The sequence below is a fragment of the Tachypleus tridentatus genome, chromosome 9 (assembly GCF_004210375.1).
Source record: "Tachypleus tridentatus isolate NWPU-2018 chromosome 9, ASM421037v1, whole genome shotgun sequence".
Taxonomy (NCBI): domain Eukaryota; kingdom Metazoa; phylum Arthropoda; class Merostomata; order Xiphosura; family Limulidae; genus Tachypleus; species Tachypleus tridentatus.
Genome location: NC_134833.1, coordinates 152,091,466 through 152,118,884, shown reverse-complemented (window position 1 = coordinate 152,118,884; position 27,419 = coordinate 152,091,466). Strand labels below are relative to the sequence as shown.

The 27,419-nt window shown below is 34.3% G+C and overlaps 1 protein-coding gene across 3 annotated transcripts in view; it reads right to left on the bottom strand.

Annotated features, from left to right (window-relative positions):
• LOC143226667 (homeobox protein OTX2-B-like) overlaps nt 1-27,175 on the bottom strand; it is a 57,418-nt gene extending 30,243 nt beyond the window's left edge. For all 3 annotated transcript variants that reach the window (XR_013014704.1, XR_013014705.1, XM_076457921.1), the window contains exon 1: nt 26,692-27,175. Coding sequence is in view for 1 of the 3 variants with exons in the window: in XM_076457921.1 (XP_076314036.1) it covers nt 26,692-26,830 (139 nt within the window). In the remaining 2 variants the exon portion in view is untranslated. The remainder of the gene's footprint in view (nt 1-26,691) is intronic.
• Between the last annotated feature and the right edge of the window lie 244 nt (nt 27,176-27,419).

The window sequence follows — 27,419 nt, the reverse complement described above, 5'->3', positions numbered from 1 at the left end:
ATATACTGGTTTTAATATATAGAAACAAGTGACAAAGTCTACACATAGGTTAAATGTAACAGCTTCTATGTATACAAATGTACCTATAAAGTACCTCTATATTTCAGCCACTTCTCTCAACTACTTATAAACCATATTTCCATAGATCGCACACTAGCGTACTTCTATTATACACTTATTTAGACAGACCCAGAATTTACAGACATAATTTTTTTCAAAGCAAATGTTGACCTGTATCTAATACTCACCCTTTGACAAAACCCGCGTTTTACTTAAAAGTTTCAAAGATAAACGATCAGGTAACTGCTTCATATCTTGAGAAATGGTAACTAAAGTCAAATATTTTTGTACAAGTTGTTTTTATAATATATGATCTCTGGTCTAGAATTATAGATAAATTGCATTCACTTTTGAAATATTTTTTTCTAAACTATTTATGCACTAATTACTCGTGGATCCACCACTTTGGGGACCTTAATAGCATGAACATTAAACAAAAGTGCTTTCATTGTTCACAAGTTTCTATGTTCAATTCTTTACAGGCTCAAACACGATGTTACAGTATGAAACAAGTTGGCCATTTAAGGATTAATTCGGAAAGGGCTAACGAACTTTGTTGATAAAGGTAAGAAAGCTTATCTGACTCAAAAACAAAACTAAACTTGTGGCACCAGGCTTAACGTATATACTCGTCCAACCTTTTGTAACATGGAATTAAACCACAGGGCAAGCCCATCAAATCGGAAAGAAGATGAAGGATTTTGTGTGTTACCAACAGTCGAGTAAACGTTAGGGTATTTCAGTTGCGATCAGCAGATTTAACCACATTTATTCACTAAGCTATACCTTCCCTTAAATCACGCAAGTGAAAGAATTACTCACGGAACCGCACGGAAACAAGTTACAGTTGTCGTGGAGACGCATATCGACCAATAGGTGACTGAAGCCAGTCAGCTGCATAATTAATTACTAGCGCCTTCTGTACTGGTTGGAGGCTGAACTTAAATATTCCATTTTTGCACCGAATATTTATTTTTATCGTGTGCACTGTATTAAGTGTATTAAAACGTTTCTTACCACAGTAAAACGAAAATAGGACAAATAAAGACCTAAACAACGACGAAGTAGAACATTTATTATACAATAAAACAATAGTTACAATAGATATATTCATTGTACAATACTATATAAGCGTAAGAGTATAAAAGAACTGTATGTATCTAGGTCTAATACATTACCAGTTTAACTTCGTCCATTTTTTATATATATTATCTACATTATATGCATTTTAAATTTGTTGCAGAGTTTTGAAAGTTTCAATATCCCTCTATAATTATTAGGTGTCTAAGTGTACTACTTCTTCAATATTTTTAGGTATCTTGTTGTTCGGTTACCTACGAGCTCACATCCTTAACAAATGTATCCTTCACAGATTCAGATACGTTCAGATTGAGGGGGGATGGATGTAAAGAACACCTAGCTATACCCGGTGGCATATTTAGGTAGAGGGCTGAGACCCAAGGCCCACGGTCTTAACGGAGGATTATTGATAATTATAATTTATGTAAGATTACATACGATGTAAGGCCTACAAAAATTATTAACCCCTGGGCCCACACAACCTTAAATCAGCCACTGGTGATACCATAATCCTTTGTTATTAACATTGCTGTAAAAACAAACCACATGATTCTCTCAAGATTAATATCAAACCACTGCTCGTACCGTGTTTCTCCGATAATAAGACCTACCCATAAAATAAGACCTAGTGTGATTTTTGGGGATAGTTTTAATATAAGCTCTACCCTTAAAATAAGCCCTAGTTAAGAGTGGCAGGAAGAGGAAAGAAATTAAAAAAAATTAATTTATTAATTAGTTTAATAGTTAGTTAATTAGTTTGTTTAAGTATTAATCAGTTAGTTTAATAGTTTAATAATAGTTTATTTTAAATGGTTAGTTTAATAGTTTTACTTTGTAACTTCATTTTTTTAATATATCAAAATAAGACATCCCCCGAAAATAAGCCCTAGTGTCATATTTTGGAGTGAAAATTAATATAAGCCCTGTCTTATTTTCGGAGAAACACGGTATTTTAATACAACTCATATCTATATTGAACTGAACTGAGCATTGACCTTTTCACGTGATGTCACCGGAAGTTATAAAGGGACCATCTTGTTAGTCCCTTGTCTCAATTTTAGCGTAGTGATTCAAGATGTAACCTCTAAAATGCTAATATGTGTTGCCCTGAATTGTAAAACTAGATAAGATCTAGTCATGTGTCGTTTCAATGGTACTTTCACATTTTGCTTTCGTAAATAAATTAATGTGAATTCAATTGCTATTGGCTGTAGCGTTATCTAATTTAGACGAACTTTGACTTTTGAGTACATAGAATTTCCGTTTCAAAGATCGGAGTTTTCATTTGGTTTAATATACAGTAACTGCCATATCAATCTATGTAACGCATTTTAAAATATCATACAGCTTTTCACGAAGAAAAAAAAACAGACAAATTGTTAAAAAAAATGGATTGTAAATACTTGAAGTTTCAAGTGGTATCCAACAAAAGCCTGCAGGCTCTGTTCTGAACATTTTTTACGAATAATTTTTTGAAAAATCAGGTCTAAACATTTGTCTGAGAGATAATGTTTTACACGCTGTACTTTCATTTTACCAGTATTAATACCTACAAAAAAAAGTATATTTTCATTATGACTTGGGAATATGCTGTTTTAATTATTATTTTTAGACTTTTGGAAATTGGGCTAATTATTTATTTTGTTGACGATCGGCTGTTTCGTTTTGTTGTTTTTTTTTCATTAGTTGTTACACAGTTTTCGAAAAGATATTATAAAGATGATTTTAATTAAAATAAATATATAGATGAAATAAATTTATATCACATATCAGTCTACAATGTTGTCGGCAAAACAATCAACGGAAAATTTTTAGTGTATTCAAAACCAAATACGGATAGTGAGCGATGTTGTATCTGATTATAGACGTAATATCTCGTGAAACCAGTGAGAATACATTTGAAAATTACCAAGCAGGTATCCACTGGTATGTTGCTATGTCTCTATCTTGAATATTACTTTAGCATATTTGTAGAAGTTTACACTTGGTAATAAATCATATAGTACTTACAATAATAGTCAAGTAACGTAGCAAAATGTAAGAAAGAAAGAAACACTAGATATAACGGTAATAAAGCCTATGAAAACTTTAACACAACGTTTCGCGCCTAAACCCTCCCGTTGAACTACAAACAAGTATTTAGGCCCGTAACACTACAAACAAGTATTTAGGCCCGTAACACTACAAACAAGTATTTAGGCCCGTAACACTACAAACAGGTATTTAGGCCCGTAACACTTTGCCAAATTCAAAGTTTTCATACATTTTGTTACCCTCGTTTCTGGTTTCTTACACTTTTATCTCGCATTTTCTGCGCGTTTTAAAGCAATATAGCTGGTTGATCATGTAGTGAAGTACTTATTTTAAAAGGGAAAAATAAAATAATTCGATTTAGTAACTTCTTTATTTGATGGTATCTTGTGATTTATTTGCAGTTTGCTTATAAGATAACATCAGTACAAATGTATATCAATCCATAAACACCTGAGTTTTTGTTGTCACCTTCCAGTTGCCTCAAGTACAACATAGGCACATCATATTGTTACAGTGGCCGTTTTATTACCAGGCGCAAAGCGTCCATGATATACGGTGGCTCCAAACTTTAAATTAAAAATATTCATATATATCTTTCATATATATGAAACATGGGTTACGTATTATAATTTATCCTGAACGAGTCTACTATATACAATGTCACGCACTGCTATTTCAAATATCTGGGAATTTAAAGTCAGAAGATAACTAAATGTTAATATGTATATCAAATTTATGTTATTTGCCAACAAGAATGATACAGTTTTCTTTTTTAACACAAATACATTTTAGTATAAAAAACTATAGTTTATAATAACGGTTATTAATAATGGTTATTACAAATGACAGTTTATATACGAGAGTGGCCCGGCATGACCAAGCGTGTTAAGGCGTGCGACTCGTAATCTGAGGGTCGCGGGTTCTCATCCCCGTCGCGCCAAACATGCTCGCCCTTTCAGCCGTGGGGGCGTTATAATGTGACGGTCAATCCCACTATTCGTTGGTAAAAGAGTAGCCCAAGAGTTGGCGGTGGGTGGTGATGACTAACTGCCTTCCCTCTAGTCTTACACTGCTAAATTAGGGACGGCTAGCACAGATAGCCCTCGAGTAGCTTTGTGCAAAATTCAAAAAAACAATATACGAGTGTTTTACAAACTATACTGAGGCTTTTATCTGGTCTTCCACTGAATATTTTATTGATGGTCCGGGTTCACGACGAGCAAATTAATTCTGGGTTGATTTTCTCACGCCTCGCTTGAGCTAACGCTGTTTCTTCTTAGCTGGCCTCACATCGGTTTTAAGTTCACTTCCTATTAAAGAAGATATTTAATGTCCCGTAGAAATAATAACGTCCGAAATGATTCACTGAAGTTCAACAATTTGTAATGCTCGAAATCTATAAACGTTCCTGATCAAAACTCTCTAGTTTTCCGATTAATAAACGTTAATCACAATTATAACTTCCGAGGCCTATAGCACACAGACTGTAGCTGACTACTACTACTAATAATAATTGTCTCTCGGCGTGTCGGCTTTATAAACCAATCACGCGAGATTCTCGAAGTTTCAACAATGTTCGAAAACAGGCTAGCATTTTCTTAAAACGCATATTGTCGATTCTCCCTCTCGCGAATCTTCTACAACTTTAAAGAAGAAGTGGGACTTTCGCATTACGCATCTAACAATATACGTCACATGCATCAAACTGAAACACATCTTAGTGTATTAAAATACACGGTAGATCCATTACACTTGTATATGACTCTTTTTGTTGTTGTTGTTGTTTTACAGAATCATACACTGCTGGCCAAAATCTTAAGGCCGGTGAACAGAAAGAAAAAATATTCATTTTGCGTTGTTAGACTCTACCACTTATTTGAATAGAGCTTCGAAAGATGAAAATAAGAAAAAAAAACTGTTTTAGTATTTAATAGGGAAAATGTGAACACAATAAAATTAGCCTAAATAGTAGCTGGTCAAAAGTTTAAGACCGTACCAAGAAGAAGTCCCATACAGGGTAGGAAATGCCTAACAAGAGGTCTCAGTAGTGAGTTGCACGGTCGTCATTGCGAATAACTTCAAACATTCGCTTTAGCGTGGTCGATATAAGGGTTTGCAGAAGGCTGGCTGGGACGTTATTCCAAGTGGTGAAGATGGCTTCACGAAGGTCATGCACTGTTTGGAATTGACGTCCATTTCTATAGACTTCCCTTGCCATATACCCCCAAACATTTTCAATGAAGTTCAGTTTGGGTGAACACGCTGGATGGTCCAAAAGAATCATGTTATTCGCCATGAAAATGTCCTTTGTCCTGCAGACATTGTGGATTGTAGCATTGTCCTGCTGAAAGATCCAGTCATTTCCACACAAGTGAGGGCCTTCAGTCAATAAGGATACTCCTTCCAATATGCCAATGTCGCCAGCTGCTGTTTGACACCCCTGTATAACCTGAAGCTCCATTGTTCTATGGAAGGAGAAAGCACCCCAGATCATGATGGAACCTCCTCCACAGTGTCGTGTAGAAAATGTCTCCGGTGTGATATCCTTATCGTGCTAGTAACATTGGAAGCCATCTGGACACTCCAGGTTAAATTTCTTCTCATCAGAGAACAAAACCGTCTTCCACTTTTTTACGTCCCATGTTTGGTGCTTTCGAGCAAAGTTTAATCGAGCTGTTTCGTGGTGTGGAAGGAGACGTGGCCTTTGAAGACGTTTACGGTTTTTAAAGCCTTTCTCTCGGAGATGCCGTCTTATTGTTCTTCAGCTGCATTCTGAGTTCGTAAGGGCCTTAATCTGGTTCGACGATCGGCTGGTGTCTTGCCGGACAGCCCGTCGAATCCTCCTGCTCAACGCCGGCGAAAGTTTCTTGGGCCGGCCACTTGAAATTTTCGTTCCGTATCCCTCAGGATCTTTTAAAAAATTGCAGCAGCAGTTTCACTACACCAAATCTCAACAGCGATGGCACGTTGAGAGAGACTTTGCTTTTGCAACTCGACAACTCTGCCACGTTCAAACTCTGTCAAATTTTTAGACTTTGCCATGTTTTTACCCAATGTAACACAGGAGATGTCAGTGAGAGATGTTGACAACGCTAATGCTTGAACACAAATGACTAAATTTCGTTACGTGTTTACCGATTAACGCTTCGTTTCAGTTTGGTCTTAAACTTTTGACCAGCTCGTATTTAGGTTAATTTCATAGTGTTCACATTTTCCCTATTAAATGCTAAAAAAGTTTTTTTTTATTTTCCCTTTTCTTATTTTCATCTTTCGAAGCTCTACTCAAATAAGTGGTTGAGTCTAACAACGCAAAATGTATATTTTTTCTTTATATTTATTGGCCTTAAGATTTTGGCCAGCAGTGTATACAGTATCTTGATTACCAGGAGGCTTGCCAGTTGTCCCGGATTCTCTAAAAATGCTTGCAAATCAAAACACTTACGTGCCATATGAAAATAAATAAAAAGTCAAAGAAAAATAATATACTACAAGGATAATCTAAAATTGTTTGTTTTTTCTTAAATTGCAATAGACATAGTGAAAATAAATATACATTTCGATAAATACTTATTTTAAAAAATATGAATGTTTAATTTGGTATATCTACACTTTTTTGAATAGTCCCTTAATGGCACAGCGATATGCTTGCAGACTCCCAACGCTAGAAATCGGGTTTCGATACAAGTAGCGATCAGAACACAGATAGTCCTTTGTCTAGTTTTGTGTTTAATTAGAAATAAATAACTTTTTTTTTAAATAAAAGTTTGTCATTAATTAAATACACGAGTTGTTGTCAACCTCTCACTTGCATATTATTAACTTTTATATACCTTCAAGTTTTAAATACCATATATAAATTATGAAAATACACACATATATATCTCGCAACTGTATTTCAGATAGTTGTTAAGCCTAAACAACTCCCATGGGGAGCATCGTTATGCGAGGCACGGGTATCAAATATCAGGTTGTAAACACAAGTTGGAACATGTATTTTACTGTTTTACCCTAACAAGTAACGTTAACATGTATTTTATTGTTTTGCCCAAACAAGTAACGTAAACATGTATTTTGCTGTTTTGCCCTAACAAATAACGTTAACATGTATTTTGCTGTTTTGCCCTGACAAGTAACGTTAAGTTAACCAGTATTCACAGAACTGAATGACCGCTGCTAACATCTTATGGAAGAATATTTAACAAACATAGATATTTAATGTTTGTTTGTTTCCTTTCAAATTCGTCGCTCACTGAGATTGTTTGTTTTATGAAATTCGCGCAAAGCTACACAAGGGCTATCTGCGTTAGCCGTCCTTGATTTAGCAGTGTAAGACTAGAGGGAAGGGAGCTAGTCATCACCACCCATCGCCAACTCTTGGGCTACTCTTTTACCAACGAATAGTGGGATTGACCGTCACATTATAACGCCCCCACGGCTGAAAGGGAAAACATCTTTAGTGAGGTGAGGATTCAAACCAAAGACCCTTAGGTATCAAGTCACGTGTTCTAACAGAAAAAAAAAGGTAAAGACAAAAAGCATAATAGGAAAGCAAACATAAGGAGAGAGGTGGAATTTCCCGTTTCCTGGAACACCAAGCAGCCGAATGTGAAACAAAGACGCCGGTTAATCTTGTGATAATCCAATATATACAGTCTGATATAATAGTACTAAATACAACCAGGCTGAAAGTAATGGTCAGTGAGGTTTCAACTGTTTGGTTCAATTTAAAGTCTTTCCTGGAACAGAGCGACACTGGATATATAAAAATGGTTTACAATATTGGTCAATCATGTAATTTTTAACATAACATCCAAAAATTCACGAGGCTAAATAATTAGTTATCCGTTAACCACAATAATGAGAGGTTTAGAAATGAACCTATGTTAAATATTACCGTATCAACCAATAAGAAATATTCCTAACCAGGAATTCTCGACTTTCAAATTATCTTATCAACTTGGAGGCACTGTTACCAAAAGACTTCTGGATTTTAAATACTTTCAAATAATTTTCGTAAAATTGTAATATCTGGGGAGAACTTGATCGAATATGTCATTTGAAAAACTCGATATGTTCAAGAAATGTTAAAACACCGGATTCCTTCTTTCCTTGGACACCTGCACAAGGAGGGTGTTCGACACTAGGGTGTAATGGGCGCTGCTTTCTAATTAGTTTCATATACAATAGTCACAATTTAAGTGTTAATTTATAAGACATCCGTACTTTCTGTTTCCTTGTGTTTTCACCTGAAAAACACAGTGGGCCAGGTTCAGATACACTTATGGCTCACGCAGAATCGTTCCTAAGTTCGAACTGCAAAATGATTGTTTTTGTTTGTTTTTTTTTATTTCACGCAAAGCTGCACAAGAGCTATCTGCGCTAATCGTCCCTAATTTAGCAGTGTAAGATTAAAGGGAAGGTAGCTAGTCATCACCACCTACCACCAACTCGTGGACAACTCTTTTACCAACGAATAGTTGGATTGACCGTCACCTTATAACGCCCCCAAGGCTGAAAGGACGAGCATTTTGGTGCCACGGGGATTCGAACCCGTGACCCTCAGATTACGAGTCTAACGCCTTATCACATCTGGCCATGCCACCAACAGAAAAGATGACAATCAGTTGGCGGCATCCGTCATCTAAAGTGGCCACATTTAATCGAACAGCGACACTGACAGCCACTTTTTAAACACATACACATGTGAAGTTCGAAGCAGTTTGAGTAGCACTACGTCTCGAACCTCAGTCCTTCCAGCCTCAGTTTGATATATTGGCCTCAGTATAGATTACACTTTCACAACACTTGTTCCACGACAAAAGCGACAATGTATTATCCTATCGTACCCATACACAAATACAAATAACGAATTTCGAGCACACTTCAACTGAATTATATTTCATCATGGAATCGAACAGCGTTAGGATAACGTCATTATTTATTATCTCCAGTTGCTGGGTTGCCACTGATTTAGAAACTCTGGGTAAAAATATACGCTAGAGTGAAAAGATTTGTTTCTTTTTAACTTAAACTTGAAAACAACAACGAATATGCGGTCAAGCAAGTGATATGGGATAGCAAAGTACTTTTAAAATCCTATCAAGACTGTCACGTTGTAGCACAACGCATAGACCGACAGTCACATGGTTAACCTCTCACGTTGTAGCACAACGCACAGTCCGACAGTCACGTTGTTGGCCGTGCAACGAATGAGAACGTCGCCTTTCGTTCCCTGAGCCTATTCCTTCCAATACATGTGATTCGACACGTTATTCAATACCTGTGATTCAATACGTTATTCAGTTCATGTCATTCAATACGTTATTCAGTTCATGTCATTCAATACAAGTTATTCGATACATGTTATTCAAAGTTTTATTTTATAGAAAAGTTTAATTGTATTAAACAATGTTCCTGGTTACAGTGATCTAACAAATCAAGATGTATTAAACAATGTTCCTGGTTACAGTGATCTAGTAAATCAAGATGTATTAAACAATGTTCCTGGTTACAGTGATCTAATAAATCAAGATGTATTAAACAATGTTCCTGGTTACAGTGATCTAGTAAATCAAGATGTATTAAACAATGTTCCTGGTTACAGTGATCTAATAAATCAAGATGTATTAAACAATGTTCCTGGTTACAGTGATCTAATAAATCAAGATGTATTAAACAATGTTCCTGGTTACAGTGATCTAACAAATCAAGATGTATTAAACAATGTTCCTGGTTACAGTGATCTAGTAAATCAAGATGTATTAAACAATGTTCCTGGTTACAGTGATCTAATAAATCAAGATGTATTAAACAATGTTCCTGGTTACAGTGATCTAATAAATCAAGATGTATTAAACAATGTTCCTGGTTACAGTGATCTAACAAATCAAGATGTATTAAACAATGTTCCTGGTTACAGTGATCTAGTAAATCAAGATGTATTAAACAATGTTCCTGGTTACAGTGATCTAACAAATCAAGATGTATTAAACAATGTTCCTGGTTACAGTGATCTAATAAATCAACATGTATTAAACAATGTTCCTGGTTACAGTGATCTAACAAATCAAGATGTATTAAACAATGTTCCTGGTTACAGTGATCTAACAAATCAACATGTATTAAACAATGTTCCTGGTTACAGTGATCTAACAAATCAAGATGTATTAAACAATGTTCCTGGCTACAGTGATCTAACAAATCAAGATGTATTAAACAATGTTCCTGGTTACAGTGATCTAACAAATCAAGATGTACTAAACAATGTTCCTGGTTACAGTGATCTAGTAAATCAAGATGTATTAAACAATGTTCCTGGTTACAGTGATCTAACAAATCAAGATGTATTAAACAATGTTCCTGGTTACAGTGATCTAACAAATCAAGATGTATTAAACAATGTTCCTGGTTACAGTGATCTAACAAATCAAGATGTATTAAACAATGTTCCTGGTTACAGTGATCTAACAAATCAAGATGTATTAAACAATGTTCCTGGTTACAGTGATCTAATAAATCAACATGTATTAAACAATGTTCCTGGTTACAGTGATCTAACAAATCAAGATGTATTAAACAATGTTCCTGGTTACAGTGATCTAACAAATCAAGATGTATTAAACAATGTTCCTGGTTACAGTGATCTAACAAATCAAGATGTATTAAACAATGTTCCTGGCTACAGTGATCTAACAAATCAAGATGTATTAAACAATGTTCCTGGTTACAGTGATCTAACAAATCAAGATGTATTAAACAATGTTCCTGGCTACAGTGACCTAGTAAATCAAGATGTATTAAACAATGTTCCTGGTTACAGTGATCTAACAAATCAAGATGTATTAAACAATGTTCCTGGCTACAGTGATCTAATAAATCAAGATGTATTAAACAATGTTCCTGGTTACAGTGATCTAGTAAATCAAGATGTATTAAACAATGTTTTTGGCTACAGTGATCTAGTAAATCAAGATGTATTAAACAATGTTCCTGGCTACAGTGATCTAATAAATCAAGATGTATTAAACAATGTTCCTGGTTACAGTGATCTAGTAAATCAACATGTATTAAACAATGTTACTGGTTACAGTGATCTAGTAAATCAACATGTGTTAAACAATGTTCCTGGTTACAGTGATCTAGTAAATCAACATGTATTAAACAATGTTACTGGTTACAGTGATCTAGTAAATCAACATGTATTAAACAATGTTCCTGGCTACAGTGATCTAATAAATCAAGATGTATTAAACAATGTTCCTGATTACAGTGATCTAGTAAATCAACATGTGTTAAACAATGTTCCTGGTTACAGTGATCTAGTAAATCAACATGTATTAAACAATGTTACTGGTTACAGTGATCTAGTAAATCAAGATGTATTAAACAATGTTCCTGGTTACAGTGATCTAATAAATCAAGATGTATTAAACAATGTTCCTGGTTACAGTGATCTAGTAAATCAACATGTATTAAACAATGTTACTGGTTACAGTGATCTAGTAAATCAACATGTATTAAACAATGTTACTGGTTACAGTGATCTAGTAAATCAACATGTATTAAACAATGTTACTGGTTACAGTGGTCTAGTAAATCAACATGTATTAAACAATGTTCCTGGCTACAGTGATCTAACAAATCAAGATGTATTAAACAATGTTCCTGGCTACAGTGATCTAATAAATCAAGATGTATTAAACAATGTTCCTGGTTACAGTGATCTAGTAAATCAACATGTATTAAATAATGTTCTTGGTCACAGTGATCTAGTAAATCAACATGTATTAAATAATGTTCTTGGTTACAGTGATCGAGTAAATCAAGATGTATTAAACAATGTTCTTGGTTACCGTGATCTAGTAAATCAACATGTATTAAATAATGTTCTTGGTCACAGTAATCTAGTAAATCAACATGTATTAAATAATGTTCTTGGTCACAGTAATCTAGTAAATCAACATGTATTAAACAATTTAAAACAGTAGTTAATACACACATCTGTAATAACTTGTAAATGTAACAGTAGTTAATACACACGTCTCTAATAACTTGTAAAGGTAACAGTAGTTAATACACACGTCTCTAATAACTTGTAAAAATAACAGTAGTTAATACACACATCTGTAATAGCTTGTAAAGATAACAGTAGTTAATACACACGTCTCTAATAGCTTGTAAAGGTAACAGTAGTTAATACACACATCTGTAATAGCTTGTAAAGGTAACAGTAGTTAATACACACGTTTCTAATAACTTGTAAAGGTAACAGTAGTTAATACACACGTCTTTAATAGCTTGTAAAGGTAACAGTAGTTAATACACACATCTGTAATAGCTTGTAAAGGTAACAGTAGTTAATACACACATCTGTAATAACTTGTAAAGGTAACAGTAGTTAATACACATATCTGTAATAACTTGTAAAGGTAACAGTAGTTAATAGACACGTCTGTAATAACTTGTAAAGGTAACAGTAGTTAATACACACATCTGTAATAGCTTGTAAAGGTAACAGTAGTTAATACACACGTCTGTGATAACTTGTAAAGGTAACAGTAGTTAATAGACACGTCTGTAATAACTTGTAAAGGTAACAGTAGTTAATACACACGTCTCTAATAACTTGTAAAGGTAACAGTAGTTAATACACACGTTTCTAATAACTTGTAAAGGTAACAGTAGTTAATACACACGTCTCTAATAACTTGTAAAGGTAACAGTAGTTAATACACACGTCTCTAATAACTTGTAAAGGTAACAGTAGTTAATACACACGTCTCTAATAACTTGTAGAGGTAACAGTAGTCAATACACACATCTGTAATAACTTGTAAAGGTAACAGTAGTTAATACACACGTCTCTAATAACTTGTAAAAGTAACAGTAGTTAATACACACGTCTGTAATAACTTGTAAAGGTAACAGTAGTTAATACACACGTCTGTAATAACTTGTAAAGGTAACAGTAGTTAATACACACGTCTCTAATAACTTGTAAAGGTAACAGTAGTTAATACACACATCTGTAATAACTTGTAAAGGTAACAGTAGTTAATACACACGTCTCTAATAACTTGTAGAGGTAACAGTAGTCAATACACACATCTGTAATAACTTGTAAAGGTAACTGTAGTTAATACACACGTCTCTAATAACTTGTAAAAGTAACAGTAGTTAATACACACGTCTGTAATAACTTGTAAAGGTAACAGTAGTTAATACACACGTCTCTAATAACTTGTAAAGGTAACAGTAGTTAATACACACCTAGGTTTGTAGTGCTACAGATAAGTCATTCACGTTTTTTTTTTGTCACCAATCGACATTAGCCTATGGCTAGTTGGTTAAAGCGCTCGACTCGTAATCCCACAATTCGTTGGTAAAAGAGTAACTCAAGAGTTGGCGGTGGGTGGTGATGACTAATTAGCTGCCTTCCCTCCAGTCTTACACTATTAAATTAGGGACGGCTGACGCAAATAGCTCTCTTGTAGCTTTGCACAAAATTTAAAGAAACAACTCGATATTAGCTAACAAACACGTTATTCTTGCAAACTGTTAAAATAACTTTTGTTGGGACCTTGATTCTCAGATGTCTCTAATATACTCAGGTTTATATATTATCAATGAATAACTTTGTCAGTAATTATGATTGGTCTTAAAGCGATGTAATTATGCTTGGTCTTAAAGCGATATCATGTGAGTAGTCGATTGCTATTTCCTTCCTCGTCATAAAATTCATCATAATAACCACGAGACTGTGTAGTAGGCTACGCAAATCTTCGTACGAACGAAACCATTTAACACAGACGTTATTGAATCAAGGAACAAATGGTACATTTCACATCTAGATTCTGAGCAAAATATAAATGTTTGTTGCGTGTTTTAAAAGAAGCATTTTTATTACTAGCTGAAGTACCCGTCCTATGGATGGAAGTTATGTAAATTAACAATTTTTATTACTAGCTGGAGTACCTGTCCTCTGGATGGAAGTTATGTAAATTAACAATTTTTATTACTAGCTGGAGTACCCGTCCTATGGATGGAAGTTATGTAAATGAACAATTTTATTACTCGCTGAGTACCCGTCCTCTGGATGGAAGTTATGTAAATTAACAATTTTTATTACTAGCTGAAGTACTCGTCCTATGGATGGAAGTTATGTTAATTAATAATTTTTATTACTAGCTGGAGTACTCGTCCTATGGATGGAAGTTATGTTAATTAATAATTTTTATTACTAGCTGGAGTACCCGTCCTATGGATGGAAGTTATGTTAGTTAACAATTTTTATTACTAGCTGGAGTACCCGTCCCATGGATGGAAATTATGTTAATTAACAATTTTATTACTAGCTGAAGTACCCGTCTTCTGGATGGAAGTTATGTAAATTAACAATTTTTATTACTAGCTGGAGTACCCGTCCTCTGGATGGAAGTTATTTAAATTAACAATTTTTATTACTAGCTGAAGTACTCGTCCTATGGATGGAAGTTATGTTAATTAATAATTTTTATTACTAGCTGGAGTACCCGTCCTATGGATGGAAGTTATGTTAGTTAACAATTTTATTACTAGCTGGAGTACCCGTCCTATGGATGGAAGTTATGTTAATTAACAATTTTTATTACTAGCTGAAGTACCCGTCCTCTGGATGGAAGTTATGTTAGTTAACAATTTTTATTACTAGCTGGAGTACCCGTCCTATGGATGGAAGTTATGTAAATTAACAATTTTTATTACTAGTTGGAGTACCCGTCCTCTGGATGGAAGTTATGTAAATTAACAATTTTTATTACTAGCTGGAGTACCCGTCCTCTGGATGGAAGTTATGTAAATTAACAATTTTTATCACTAGCTGGAGTACCCGTCCTCTGGATGGAAGTTATGTAAATTAACAATTTTTATTACTACCTGGAGTACCCGTCCTGTGGATGGAAGTTATGTAAATTAACAATTTTTATCAGTAGCTGGAGTACCCGTCCTCTGGATGGAAGTTATGTAAATTAACAATTTTTATTACTAGCTGAAGTACCCGTCCTGTGGATGGAAGTTATGTAAATTAACAATTTTATTACTACCTGAGTACCCGTCCTATGGATGGAAGTTATGTAAATTAACAATTTTTATTACTACCTGGAGTACCCGTCCTATGGATGGAAGTTATGTTAATTAACAATTTTTATTACTAGCTGAAGTACCCGTCCTGTGGATGGAAGTTATGTAAATTAACAATTTTTATTACTAGCTGGAGTACCCGTCCTATGGATGGAAGTTATGTAAATTAACAATTTTTATTACTAGCTGGAGTACCCGTCCTATGGATGGAAGTTATGTAAATTAACAATTTTTATTACTAGCTGAAGTACCCGTCCTATGGATGGAAGTTATGTAAATTAACAATTTTTTTACTAGCTGGAGTACCCGTCCTCTGGATGGAAGTTATGTAAATTAACAATTTTTATTACTAGCTGGAGTACATGGACATACAACAGACAATACTAATATATTTTTATATAATTTAAGTATACCTAATTATTTTACAGTAAATACACTACTGTTTCCGATACGCTACAAACGAGCGATTGTTTCATTTCACCACACACGTGGTGATGAGACAGCGGTGAAACAGACTACACCGGATTAACAGTAACAGACATAATTGGTTTCTCTGTGGTATGGTGTCAAGCAGTTAAACTTGTTGTTTTATACATGACTCCTTTTGTTTATAAAGATCCAACATAAGTGAACTTAAAGCTATTTATTATTTCCAAGTTTTACTGTCTTAGCCAATACTAAACGATACTAAAGTTAGAAACGCTAATTCTTTATCTCTAAAAGACAGTATTTTAACACCTCAAACAAGTGTACCTTTTAGTTTGACACAAATGTACTTTATTAGCCACACACGTGTAGTTTTACCCTTACACATGTACACATTTTATCCTCGTATAAATGTGCATTATTAACTCCACAAAAGCAATTTTTCTACTTCACGCACGTGTATTGTTTTCGTATCCGAAATATAAGTCTATTTTTACTATTGTACTTATATCACACAAATCTACATTAATCTCATTCTACTAACTTCTATCTTTCTTTCAGCCTACGCATAATGATGACTGGAAATCCCTTTTTTTTCTGAGCAATGGAGAACGTGAAGTAATGCCGTAGAGAGTTTCAAGGCATTTTGATCAACAGCACCTGCTAGCCACTTTTACATTAAGGACTTCTAATCAGTCACTTTCTTTGATTTTGCTTTTCTTACTAGGCTTAACTTTTGATGTAACCGGAGATAGAATGTGAGTGTTTTAAGGTTTGTAAATCCAGTGTATGTTTAAAACCGAAATATTTTAATTGTCCCACGGCATGAGGCACGAACACATAAAGTGAGTGGATCACCTACTAATGATCTGCCTGAAGGTTAGAAACAACTCCTTTTACCGAGCCACACGTTGTAACAAAGCCTGCAGGAAACATTGGCGAACAAATTACACAGCTTTGATCAGGATCAGACCTGAAGAAAAAGACAACACGATGTCTGTGAAAACGGACATGAAACAATTATACAACTTACTAAAGCTTGTTACCCCACGGAATTTAGTTGTTTATCTAGGTAGAAAACAAACCAGGAGAAACGAACCTCAACGGATTAGACCTACCGTAAGTTGTACAAGGTAATTTTGTTTTTGCAGAAATATGTTAGAAAGTTATTGTGAAGACAAAAAGGCACAAAAGACGAAATAAATCGAAAAACCCGCTATCGTCTGCTTTGGTGCGGCGACAACCAATAAAAATAATAATAATAAACACGTTGACCGCTGTTTCTGATGCAGATACAACCAATAAAAACAATAAAAAGAACCCGTTGACCGCTGTTTCTGATGCAGATACAACCAATAAAAACAATAATAAAAAACTCGCTGATGGCTGTGTCTGGCGCATCTACAACCAATAAAAACAATAAAAAGAACCCGTTGACGTTTGTTTCTGACGCAGCTAGAACGAATAAAAATAATAATAATAAACCTATTGACCACTGTTTCTGGTGCAGCGACAAACATAAAAACGGTGATCCAGCACCACAATAAAATACGAACGAAACTACTGATGTCAATTTTTCCTGCTAGAATCCTGGTCTTACTGTCAACGTGTGTAGCTTATCACAGCTAAGTTAAGACATATTTTCTTACTAAGCACATGCTTATTTGCACGTACCAAAATAGTTACGAAAGGGTTTTATTGTTTTTAGGACACGCGCGCCGTGTTCCACCTTCTCGAATCACCCACACCTCGTTGTCTGTCGCCTAGGAAACACTGCACTATTCGGCAAAGTTGTGATGTAACAACACTTGTACAGCTAGCTATTTACCTTTTCATTGTACATCATTCTATTTTTCTTGTTACCACGGTAACAGCGAGTGACGTGTCAAAGAGTTGTTTCCTTTAAAAAAACTCTGTCAAGATTCCTTCTTTACTGACTGGAGTAATACGTCGTGTTGTTTTTCTGGGTCTAGTTTTTTCTTAATGGCCTAGCGCGTTAAGGCGTGCACTTCGTAATCTGAGGGTCGCGGGTTCGCGCCCGAGTCGCGCCAAAACATGCTCGCCCTCCCAGCCGTGGGGGCGTTATAATGTGACGGTCAATCCTACTTTCGTTGGTAAAAGAGTAGCCCAAGAGTTGGCGGTGGGTGGTGATGACTAGCTGCCTTCCCTCTAGTCTTACACTGCTAAATTAGGGACGGCTAGCATAGATAGCCCTCGAGTAGCTTTGTGCGAAATTCAAAAACAAACAAACAAACAGATTTTCTTAGGCAAATCCTTTTCATTTTCAGAGTGCAGGCCATGCATGGCCTGTACTTTAGCGTGTCCGTCTTTCAGGTTACAGTTGGAATATAATGATATTTAACTAATGCGTCCAAAATTAATGTTTGTATCGGAACGCTTTATAGACGTTATTTTTTATTTTATTGTTTCTTTTGTTTGAAGTTTAGCATAAAGTAATACAAAATGGACTATCTATGCTCTGTCTAAAACGGGTATCGAAGTTCAGATTCAAGTGTTGTAAGTCCGCAGACATACCGCTGTGCCTTTGGGTGCTTCACTTTACTGCCATGTTCTGAAACTGACATATGTGGCACGTGTCTATTGAAACTGATTATGTATGTATGAACAAATAAACGGTCAAAATACATCCTGAGGAAGCCGCAGAGGCGTTTCGCCTTTGTAACGTTGGTTAAAATGAAATATTTTATATACATATCTGGAGCGTAAAGATCGTTTGTTTGTTTTTAAACGATTTATCAAAATGTGTAAATCTATCCAGTATGCACGTTTTGGAAGTTATTCTGTGCTATAAACGGGATTTCATAACTATGGTGTACAAAGCACATTGTGAAGTTTCATGTTTAACACTAAAACCAAACCAGAATTTCACGTAAAGGTAAACAAGGGTTGTTTTTTTACATACTGTCGTTACTAATTTTGAACATAGAGACCAGAGAAAACCATCAGATCAACAGGACTTACCGCTAACTCGTGGACCACGTGCGGGCCGTGATTATATCAAGTTTAGCTTTGGCAGATTGAAAAATAAAATAACTTGATGTTATTTAGTTTTCTTCTTATAAAACTGTTTAAAAACTTACTAAACTTTCAGCCTTGAAATAAAATCTTCGTTCGTGCACTGAAAACCATTTTGTGTATTTCATTGTCGTTATGCGCAAAGCTACACAATGAGTTATCGGTGCTGCGTCCACGAGTGTGGAAACACGGTTTTGTAGCGTGATAATTTACAGACGCGCCGCTGAGCTTAAAGTCACAGCAAACAATCGTTTGTGGAATACACCTCTAACGTTCAAATTACAGTAAACAACTGTATGTGGAATACACTTATAACGTTAATATTACAGTAAACAATCGTTTGTGGAATACATCTATAGTGTTAAAACTACAGTAAACAACTGTATGTGGAATACACCTATAACGTAAAAATTACAGTAAACAAGTGTACATGGAATACACCTATAACGTTAATATTACAGTATACAAGTTTACATGGAATACACCTATAACGTGAAAATTACAGTAAACAAGTGTACATGGAATACACCTATAACGTAAAAATTACAGTAAACAAGTGTACATGGAATACACCTATAATGTTATAGTTACAGTAAACAACTGTTTGTGGAATACATCTAGTCACACTATCTACTGTAACTGTTGTTACTACTATTAAAATTATATTCAGCAACAAGTGTGAGAACCGTCTAAAAACAACAACAAACAAACCCACAAAAAGTCAACTCTACAGCTTCAAAGTAATGGTTTCGACAGAAGTTAAACCAGCGATAACGAAAGAAAACCAAAACCATAAAATATATATTAATTCAACAGAGGTCCGAATGTTAGAGTTTCATGTCTTGTCGTTGAGACTGAACACCATGAAGGTGTTTTCAAATAACCTCTATAATCTATTTTGTATAAAATGTGAACTATTTTGATCATATGTCCGTTATATTTGCCGAGAAGTTCCAGAGTACTGTGTCAAACCTTTCAGCTGGAGTTAACCCTACGTGTGACAGCTTTGGTTTTTTTAATATATTGAAGAAATTTCACGAGTTAAACTGTGACACAGAATCTACAAAAGACAGAACCATGTCACTGAACATGTTTTACACAATGTTTTAAACTGTGACACAGAATCTACAAAAGACAGAACCATGTCACTGAACATGTTTTACATAATGTTTTAAACTGTGACACAGAATCTACAAAAGACAGAACCATGTCACTGAACATGTTTTACATAATGTTTTAAACTGTGACACAGAATCTACAAAAGACAGAACCATGTCACTGAACATGTTTTACATAATGTTTTAAACTGTGACACAGAATCTACAAAAGACAGAACCATGTCACTGAACATGTTTTACATAATGTTTTCGTGATTTAAAATCAGTTTTACATTGTCTCGTCTTAACAATAAAATAATATTATTTATAACGTTTTTTCCATATCAACATTCTCTCAGTCTCTGCTATCTTGACAATGATATAACATGTTTTAAGATTTTCCCACCTGGACGATACAACGTGTTTTCCATCTTGACCACACAATAGCAGTTTTTGTTACGCATTTTTTTGCTGCAGTAACAAGTTAGAATATTATTAAGTCCTATACATTCTAGTAATAAAACAAAGTTTGATATTTAGTTTCAGAAAGTTCGTTTTTGTTCCACTCAATGGGATATCTTTGCTGTGCCTACGGGGTGTAACGAAACCCGACGTTTAGCATTATAAGAACACCAGAGTTCTCTCCCTCTATATTACGAGGGAAGGGCCAGAGGGAAGGGGAAAATGTTCATTGTTTATATTCCGTCCTTCAGAGAGAAAATGACGTTCATTAGTTCCTAATTTAGTCACAAAAATTGTAATAGAAGTTGTCACTTAAATTTAGCCAGAAAGGCTGAACATTTTGATGTAAGAAAAAAAACAGTCTTTCCAAAAAAGAGAATGTATTATTTAATGAAACTCGTCTGTACAAAACTACTTCTGTATGAAACTACTCAAAACTACTTCTGTATAAAACTACTCAAAACTACTTGTGTATAAAACTACGGTGTTTTTAACTTTACAAATGAGAGCACAACATGTGCTTTAATTAAGGTGTTCTATATGTATATGTGATTTTCCTTGAGAAATACTGAATGTAACAACACATTTGACTTGTTTTACTGAATACTAAGTTACTTAACTAAACATGTAAGGTCAGTCAGGATTACTTTAGTCCAGTAAGCTGTCCCATCGACTAAAATGAAAAAAAACAACCTCGCAACCAGCTCCTATCACTGAAATATTTATCAAGTTTCCCAATACTCCAATCTCCTTTAAATTAACTGAACCTATCAAACCTGTAGATAATTCATTCCAAGGAGCAGTTGCCCTGTTAAAAACACGAAACTGTTTTATCAGGATACAACTCCTACCGTGATAACATCCGGATGTATGTCTTACCATTCTCTCCCTTAAGTACGATAAAACATTATGTAGAAACACTATGAAACTTTATATAATTAATTTGAGTAAATACAAGGAGAGATAGTACTTGATAACTATTTCAAAAACTCTAATAGTAATTCTAATACCAATTCTAGGGACAATGACAGTACATTGTAATTTGAATAATGTCAGTAAACAGTAGGGACGACAACATTTTACTGCTATTTTCATTTGAAATAAATACTAGAAACCGTAACACTTCATTACAATATAATTAAGTGTAATAAACAGTAGGGACGACGACATTTTATTGCTATTTTCATTTGAAATAAATACGAGAAACTATAACACTATATTACAATATAAATAAGTTTAATAAACAGTAGGGACGACGACATTTTATTGCTATTTTAATTTGAAATTAATACTAGAAACCATAACACTTTATTACAATATAAATAAGTTTAATAAATAGTAGGAACGACGACATTTTATTGTTATTTTCATTTGAAATAAATACTAGAAACCATAACACTTTATTACAATATAAATACGTTTAATAAATAAAGTAGGGACGACGACATTTTATTGCTATTTTAATTTGAAATTAATACTAGAAACTATAACACTTTATTACAATATAAATAAGTTTAATAAATAGTAGGAACGACGACATTTTATTGCTATTTTACTTTGAAATTTATACTAGAAACCGTAACACTTTATTACAATATAAATAAGTTTAATAAACAGTAGGAACGACGACATTTTATTGCTATTTTAATTTGAAATTAATACTAGAAACCATAACACTTTATTACAATATAAATAAGTTTAATAAACAGTAGGAACGACGACATTTTATTGCTATTTTAATTTGAAATTAATACTAGAAACCATAACACTTTATTACAATATAAATAAGTTTAATAAATAGTAGGAACGACGACATTTTATTGTTATTTAAGTTTGAAATAAATACTAGAAACCATAACACTTTATTACAATATAAATAAGTTTAATAAACAGTAGGAATGACGACATTTTATTGCTATTTTAATTTGAAATTAATACTAGAAATCATAACACTTTATTACAATATAAATAAGTTTAATAAATAGTAGGAACGACGACATTTTATTGTTATTTCAATTTGAAATAAATACTAGAAACTATAACACTTTATTACAATATAAATAAGTTTAATAAACAGTAGGGACGACGACATTTTATTGCTATTTTAATTTGAAATTAATACTAGAAACCATAACACTTTATTACAATATAAATAAGTTTAATAAATAGTAGGAACGACGACATTTTATTGTTATTTTAATTTGAAATAAATACTAGAAACCATAACACTTTATTACAATATAAATAAGTTTAATAAACAGTAGGAATGACGACATTTTATTGCTATTTTAATTTGAAATTAATACTAGAAACCGTAACACTTTATTACAATATAAATAAGTTTAATAAATATTAGGGACTACGACATTTTATTGGTATTTTACTTTGAAATTTATACTAGAAACCATAACACTTTATTACAATATAAATAAGTTTAATAAATATTAGGGACTACGACATTTTATTGCTATTTTACTTTGAAATTTATACTAGAAACCATAACACTTTATTACAATATAAATAAGTTTAATAAATAGTAAGAACGACGACATTTTATTGTTATTTTAATTTGAAATTAATACTAGAAACCGTAACACTTTATTACAATATAAATAAGTTTAATAAATATTAGGGACTACGACATTTTATTGCTATTTTACTTTGAAATTTATACTAGAAACCGTAACACTTTATTACAATATAAATAAGTTTAATAAATAGTAGGAACGACGACATTTTATTGTTATTTTAAGTTGAAATTAATACTAGAAACCATAACACTTTATTACAATATAAATAAGTTTAATAAATAGTAGGGACGACGACATTTTATTGTCACGTGATTCAACTTAAAATTATTTAACGATTCTCAAAGGATATGAATACCTAAAAGATTACTGACATAGCTGTGAACATTTTATGTTGTTCATAAAACAAAATGGTTATATAAAGAAGTGAGGTTACGTGGGTAATGTTCCTATAATACAAGATGTATTTGTGTATGATACCTGTAAGAGAGAGCAAACAACCCTCCAAGTGTTGTTACTGGACTCTGATATATTGTTAGGTTATGTATTCTCAGTTGTAGATGAATTTTTTCTTCTGGACATACACGTCAAAGAGACGAATGAAATGAAAACTGTAGATATTGGCGAAACAGCTGAGAAATATCTTCCTCTTTATTGAATACTGTTTCAATAAAGCGTGTCAAACTACCTGAAGCCACCAAGCTCCTCGGTGGGGTCTCGTCAATTTCACGAACGATTGGCGTGTTCATTCCACATGTTAAATTCCCAGATGAAGTAAATTCTGCTAGAGAGACGCAGAGAAAGATAGGTAACTTATATAATACGGGTATTCGTGATTCAGTGGCATGCAATTACAAAACCAGTGGACCCTACACCTGTAATAAAGTTTCCACTATATATATATGTTATATGTACCATCACCTGAAACAAATTAAAATTGAAGAACTGACCGAAGCTGTTGTGTTTTGTGGAAACCCCAGCGGGTTCAAACTTACAGAGTTGTGATTATTTGTGGGGACCATGTTGTAGTTTGTGAGGGTTCTGATGGTTTGAAACTTGCAGAGCTATTAGTAGGTAGTGCTGGTGCTTTGAAACGTACAGAGCTGTGATATTTTACGGAGGTTTATATGTAACTTAATTTTATATTCAGATTGTATATCATTCAGTAATGTTATCTGACAACAGGTGACGTTCACATGAGTGTTCAGTGTAAGTTACATAGGAAAACTTTGATTATTAGTGTGAACTACATTGTGATATCTTGATGACTAGTGTGAACTATATTAGAAAACGTATTTGATCAGTGTGTGTGTGTGCCACGTGGAAAAGAATTTATGGTTCGGAGTAAACAACATGGGAAAACCCTAGTGTTCCATACAGGCTACAGATAGGAGAACTTTGATTCTCAATATGAATTACATGGGAAAACCCTAGTGTTCCATACAGGCTACAGATAGGATAACTTTGATTCTCAATATGAATTACATGGGAAAACCCTAGTGTTCCATACAGGCTACAGATAGGATAACTTTGATTCTCAATATGAATTACATGGGAAAACCCTAGTGTTCCACACAGGCTACAGATAGGAGAACTTTGATTCTCAATATGAATTACATGGGAAAACCCTAGTGTTCCACACAAGCTACATATAGGAGAACTTTGATTCTGAATATAAATTACATGGGAAAACCCTAGTGTTCCATACAGGCTACAGATAGGAGAACTTTGATTCTCAATATGAATTACATGGGAAAACCCTAGTGTTCCATACAGGCTACAGATAGGAGAACTTTGATTCTCAATATGAATTACATGGGAAAACCCTAGTGTTCCATACAGGCTACAGATAGAAGAACTTTGATTCTCAATATGAATTACACGGGAAAACCCTAGTGTTCCATACAGGCTACAGATAGGAGAACTTTGATTCTCAATATGAATTACATGGGAAAACCCTAGTGTTCCATACAGGCTACAGATAGAAGAACTTTGATTCTCAATATGAATTACATGGGAAAACCCTAGTGTTCCATACAAGCTATAGATAAGAGAACTTTGATTCTCAATATGAATTACATGGGAAAACCTTAGTTTTCCATACAAGCTACAGATAGGAGAACTTTGATTTTCAATATGAATTACATGGAAAAACCCTAGTTTTCCATACAAGCTATAGATAGGAGAACTTTGATTTTCAGTATGAATTACATGGGAAAAACCCTCGTGTTCCATACAAGCTATAGATAGGAGAACTTTGATTTTCAGTATGAATTACATGGGTAAACCCTCGTGTTCCATACAAGCTATAGATAGGAGAACTTTGATTTTCAGTATGAATTACATGGGTAAACCCTAGTGTTCCATACTAGCTATAGATAGGAGAACTTTGATTTTCAGTATGAATTACATGGGTAAACCCTAGTGTTCCATACAAGCTATAGATAGGAGAACTTTGATTTTCAGTATGAATTACATGGGTAAACCCTAGTGTTCCATACAAGCTATAGATAGGAGAACTTTGATTTTCAGTATGAATTACATGGGTAAACACTAGTGTTCCATACAAGCTATAGATAGGAGAACTTTGATTTTCAGTATGAATTACATGGGTAAACACTAGTGTTCCATACAAGCTATAGATAGGAGAACTTTGATTTTCAGTATGAATTACATGGGTAAACCCTCGTGTTCCATACAAGCTATAGATAGGAGAACTTTGATTTTCAGTATGAATTACATGGGTAAACCCTAGTGTTCCATACAAGCTATAGATAGGAGAACTTTGATTTTCAGTATGAATTACATGGGTAAACCCTAGTGTTCCATACAAGCTATAGATAGGAGAACTTTGATTTTCAGTATGAATTACATGGGTAAACCCTAGTGTTCCATACAAGCTATAGATAGGAGAACTTTGATTTTCAGTATGAATTACATGGGTAAACACTAGTGTTCCATACAAGCTATAGATAGGAGAACTTTGATTTTCAGTATGAATTACATGGGTAAACCCTAGTGTTCCATACAAGCTATAGATAGGAGAACTTTGATTTTCAGTATGAATTACATGGGTAAACACTAGTGTTCCATACAAGCTATAGATAGGAGAACTTTGATTTTCAGTATGAATTACATGGGTAAACCCTAGTGTTCCATACAAGCTATAGATAGGAGAACTTTGATTTTCAGTATGAATTACATGGGTAAACCCTAGTGTTCCATACAAGCTATAGATAGGAGAACTTTGATTTTCAGTATGAATTACATGGGTAAACACTAGTGTTCCATACAAGCTATACGATCGTGATTAATATCTGTAAGCTCCAGGTATAGAAATCTGTTTTGCCAGTACAACAAACACGAATAGCAGACGCCATCTTTAAGTGTAAAGGCACTACTTTGCTTTATATTAATAGCGAAGGATAGGGCATTCGATCACGGGTTCTTTAGGGCTAACACTTTTTAAACTAGCGATTTCTCTTTCTTTTTTTTTTTTAAATAGCTTTCGGTTTCACTTGTCAGTCAATAATCCCTCGATGAATGGAGCTAAGCAATGATGGTAAAAGTAACGAGTGTTAAAAACAATCTCCTGAGTCATTCCTATTGACGTGTATTAAGATTAGAGAGACGGAATAATCAACTTTGTGAATGACAGCAGTCATAACACGAGCTGTCCGGTAATCGGCTTTACGAAATTCCTAATACGAATATAGAGTGATAGCACGTGAAAAATAGCGATATGTAATATGCAGAAAAGCTACGAGCTATTAAAATACCTTGAATATCAGAGGTATTAGTAAAATGTGTAAAAACAAACAGCAAATAAACCACATAACTCTGTAGCTTACCCGCATAACCAACAGTCGGATGTAGGAAGTCGACTCCTGGCGATGGTAGACCTATTCCGTTCATAGAATACGGGGTAGACTTCAGATAGGCCACACCTGGCGAAGAAGTCGGCTGATAGCCTGACGGTGTGAAAGACATGCCGGCTGCTGGAAATGCCAGGATGCTGCAGTGGTATCGGTGATCGCTTACCTAGTAACCCGTCGAGGCCGAGGCCGTAAAATCAAAATAGTATCGTTTGAACTCCTTCAAAAATACACACAAAGATTCGTCTTATTACACACGATCTTTCTTGAAAACAATGAACTAGGAATATCACGTGATGAGGCACGGCGAACTTTTGTGAAACCGTTGCCCGTGCAAGCCTGACGCTCCGAGCCCACTTCGAACAGCCAGAAGTTACGATCGCGGTATTATAATACTACGAGCTTCGAGCACGGGTATCTAGGCGACGGAGGGATAACTTTGTTGGGTGGCGAGCAACCATAAACCTGCTGCGAGTTGTTCCCACCTTCGCTGTGGAATTCTATACAGATACACCAATCATTTGCCATGATTACAAAAACGATGTCTGAAAAGGCGGAGCTTACGAAAGAGAAAACTATTCCATTGGTCCAGGTGCTTGCATGGCTATTAAAAGCTATGTATAGGTATCTATAGGCATCCAGACACATTAATACATAACGTAGTAGGAAGGTACTAGGGCATGTTATTTATGGCTGAAAAGCGT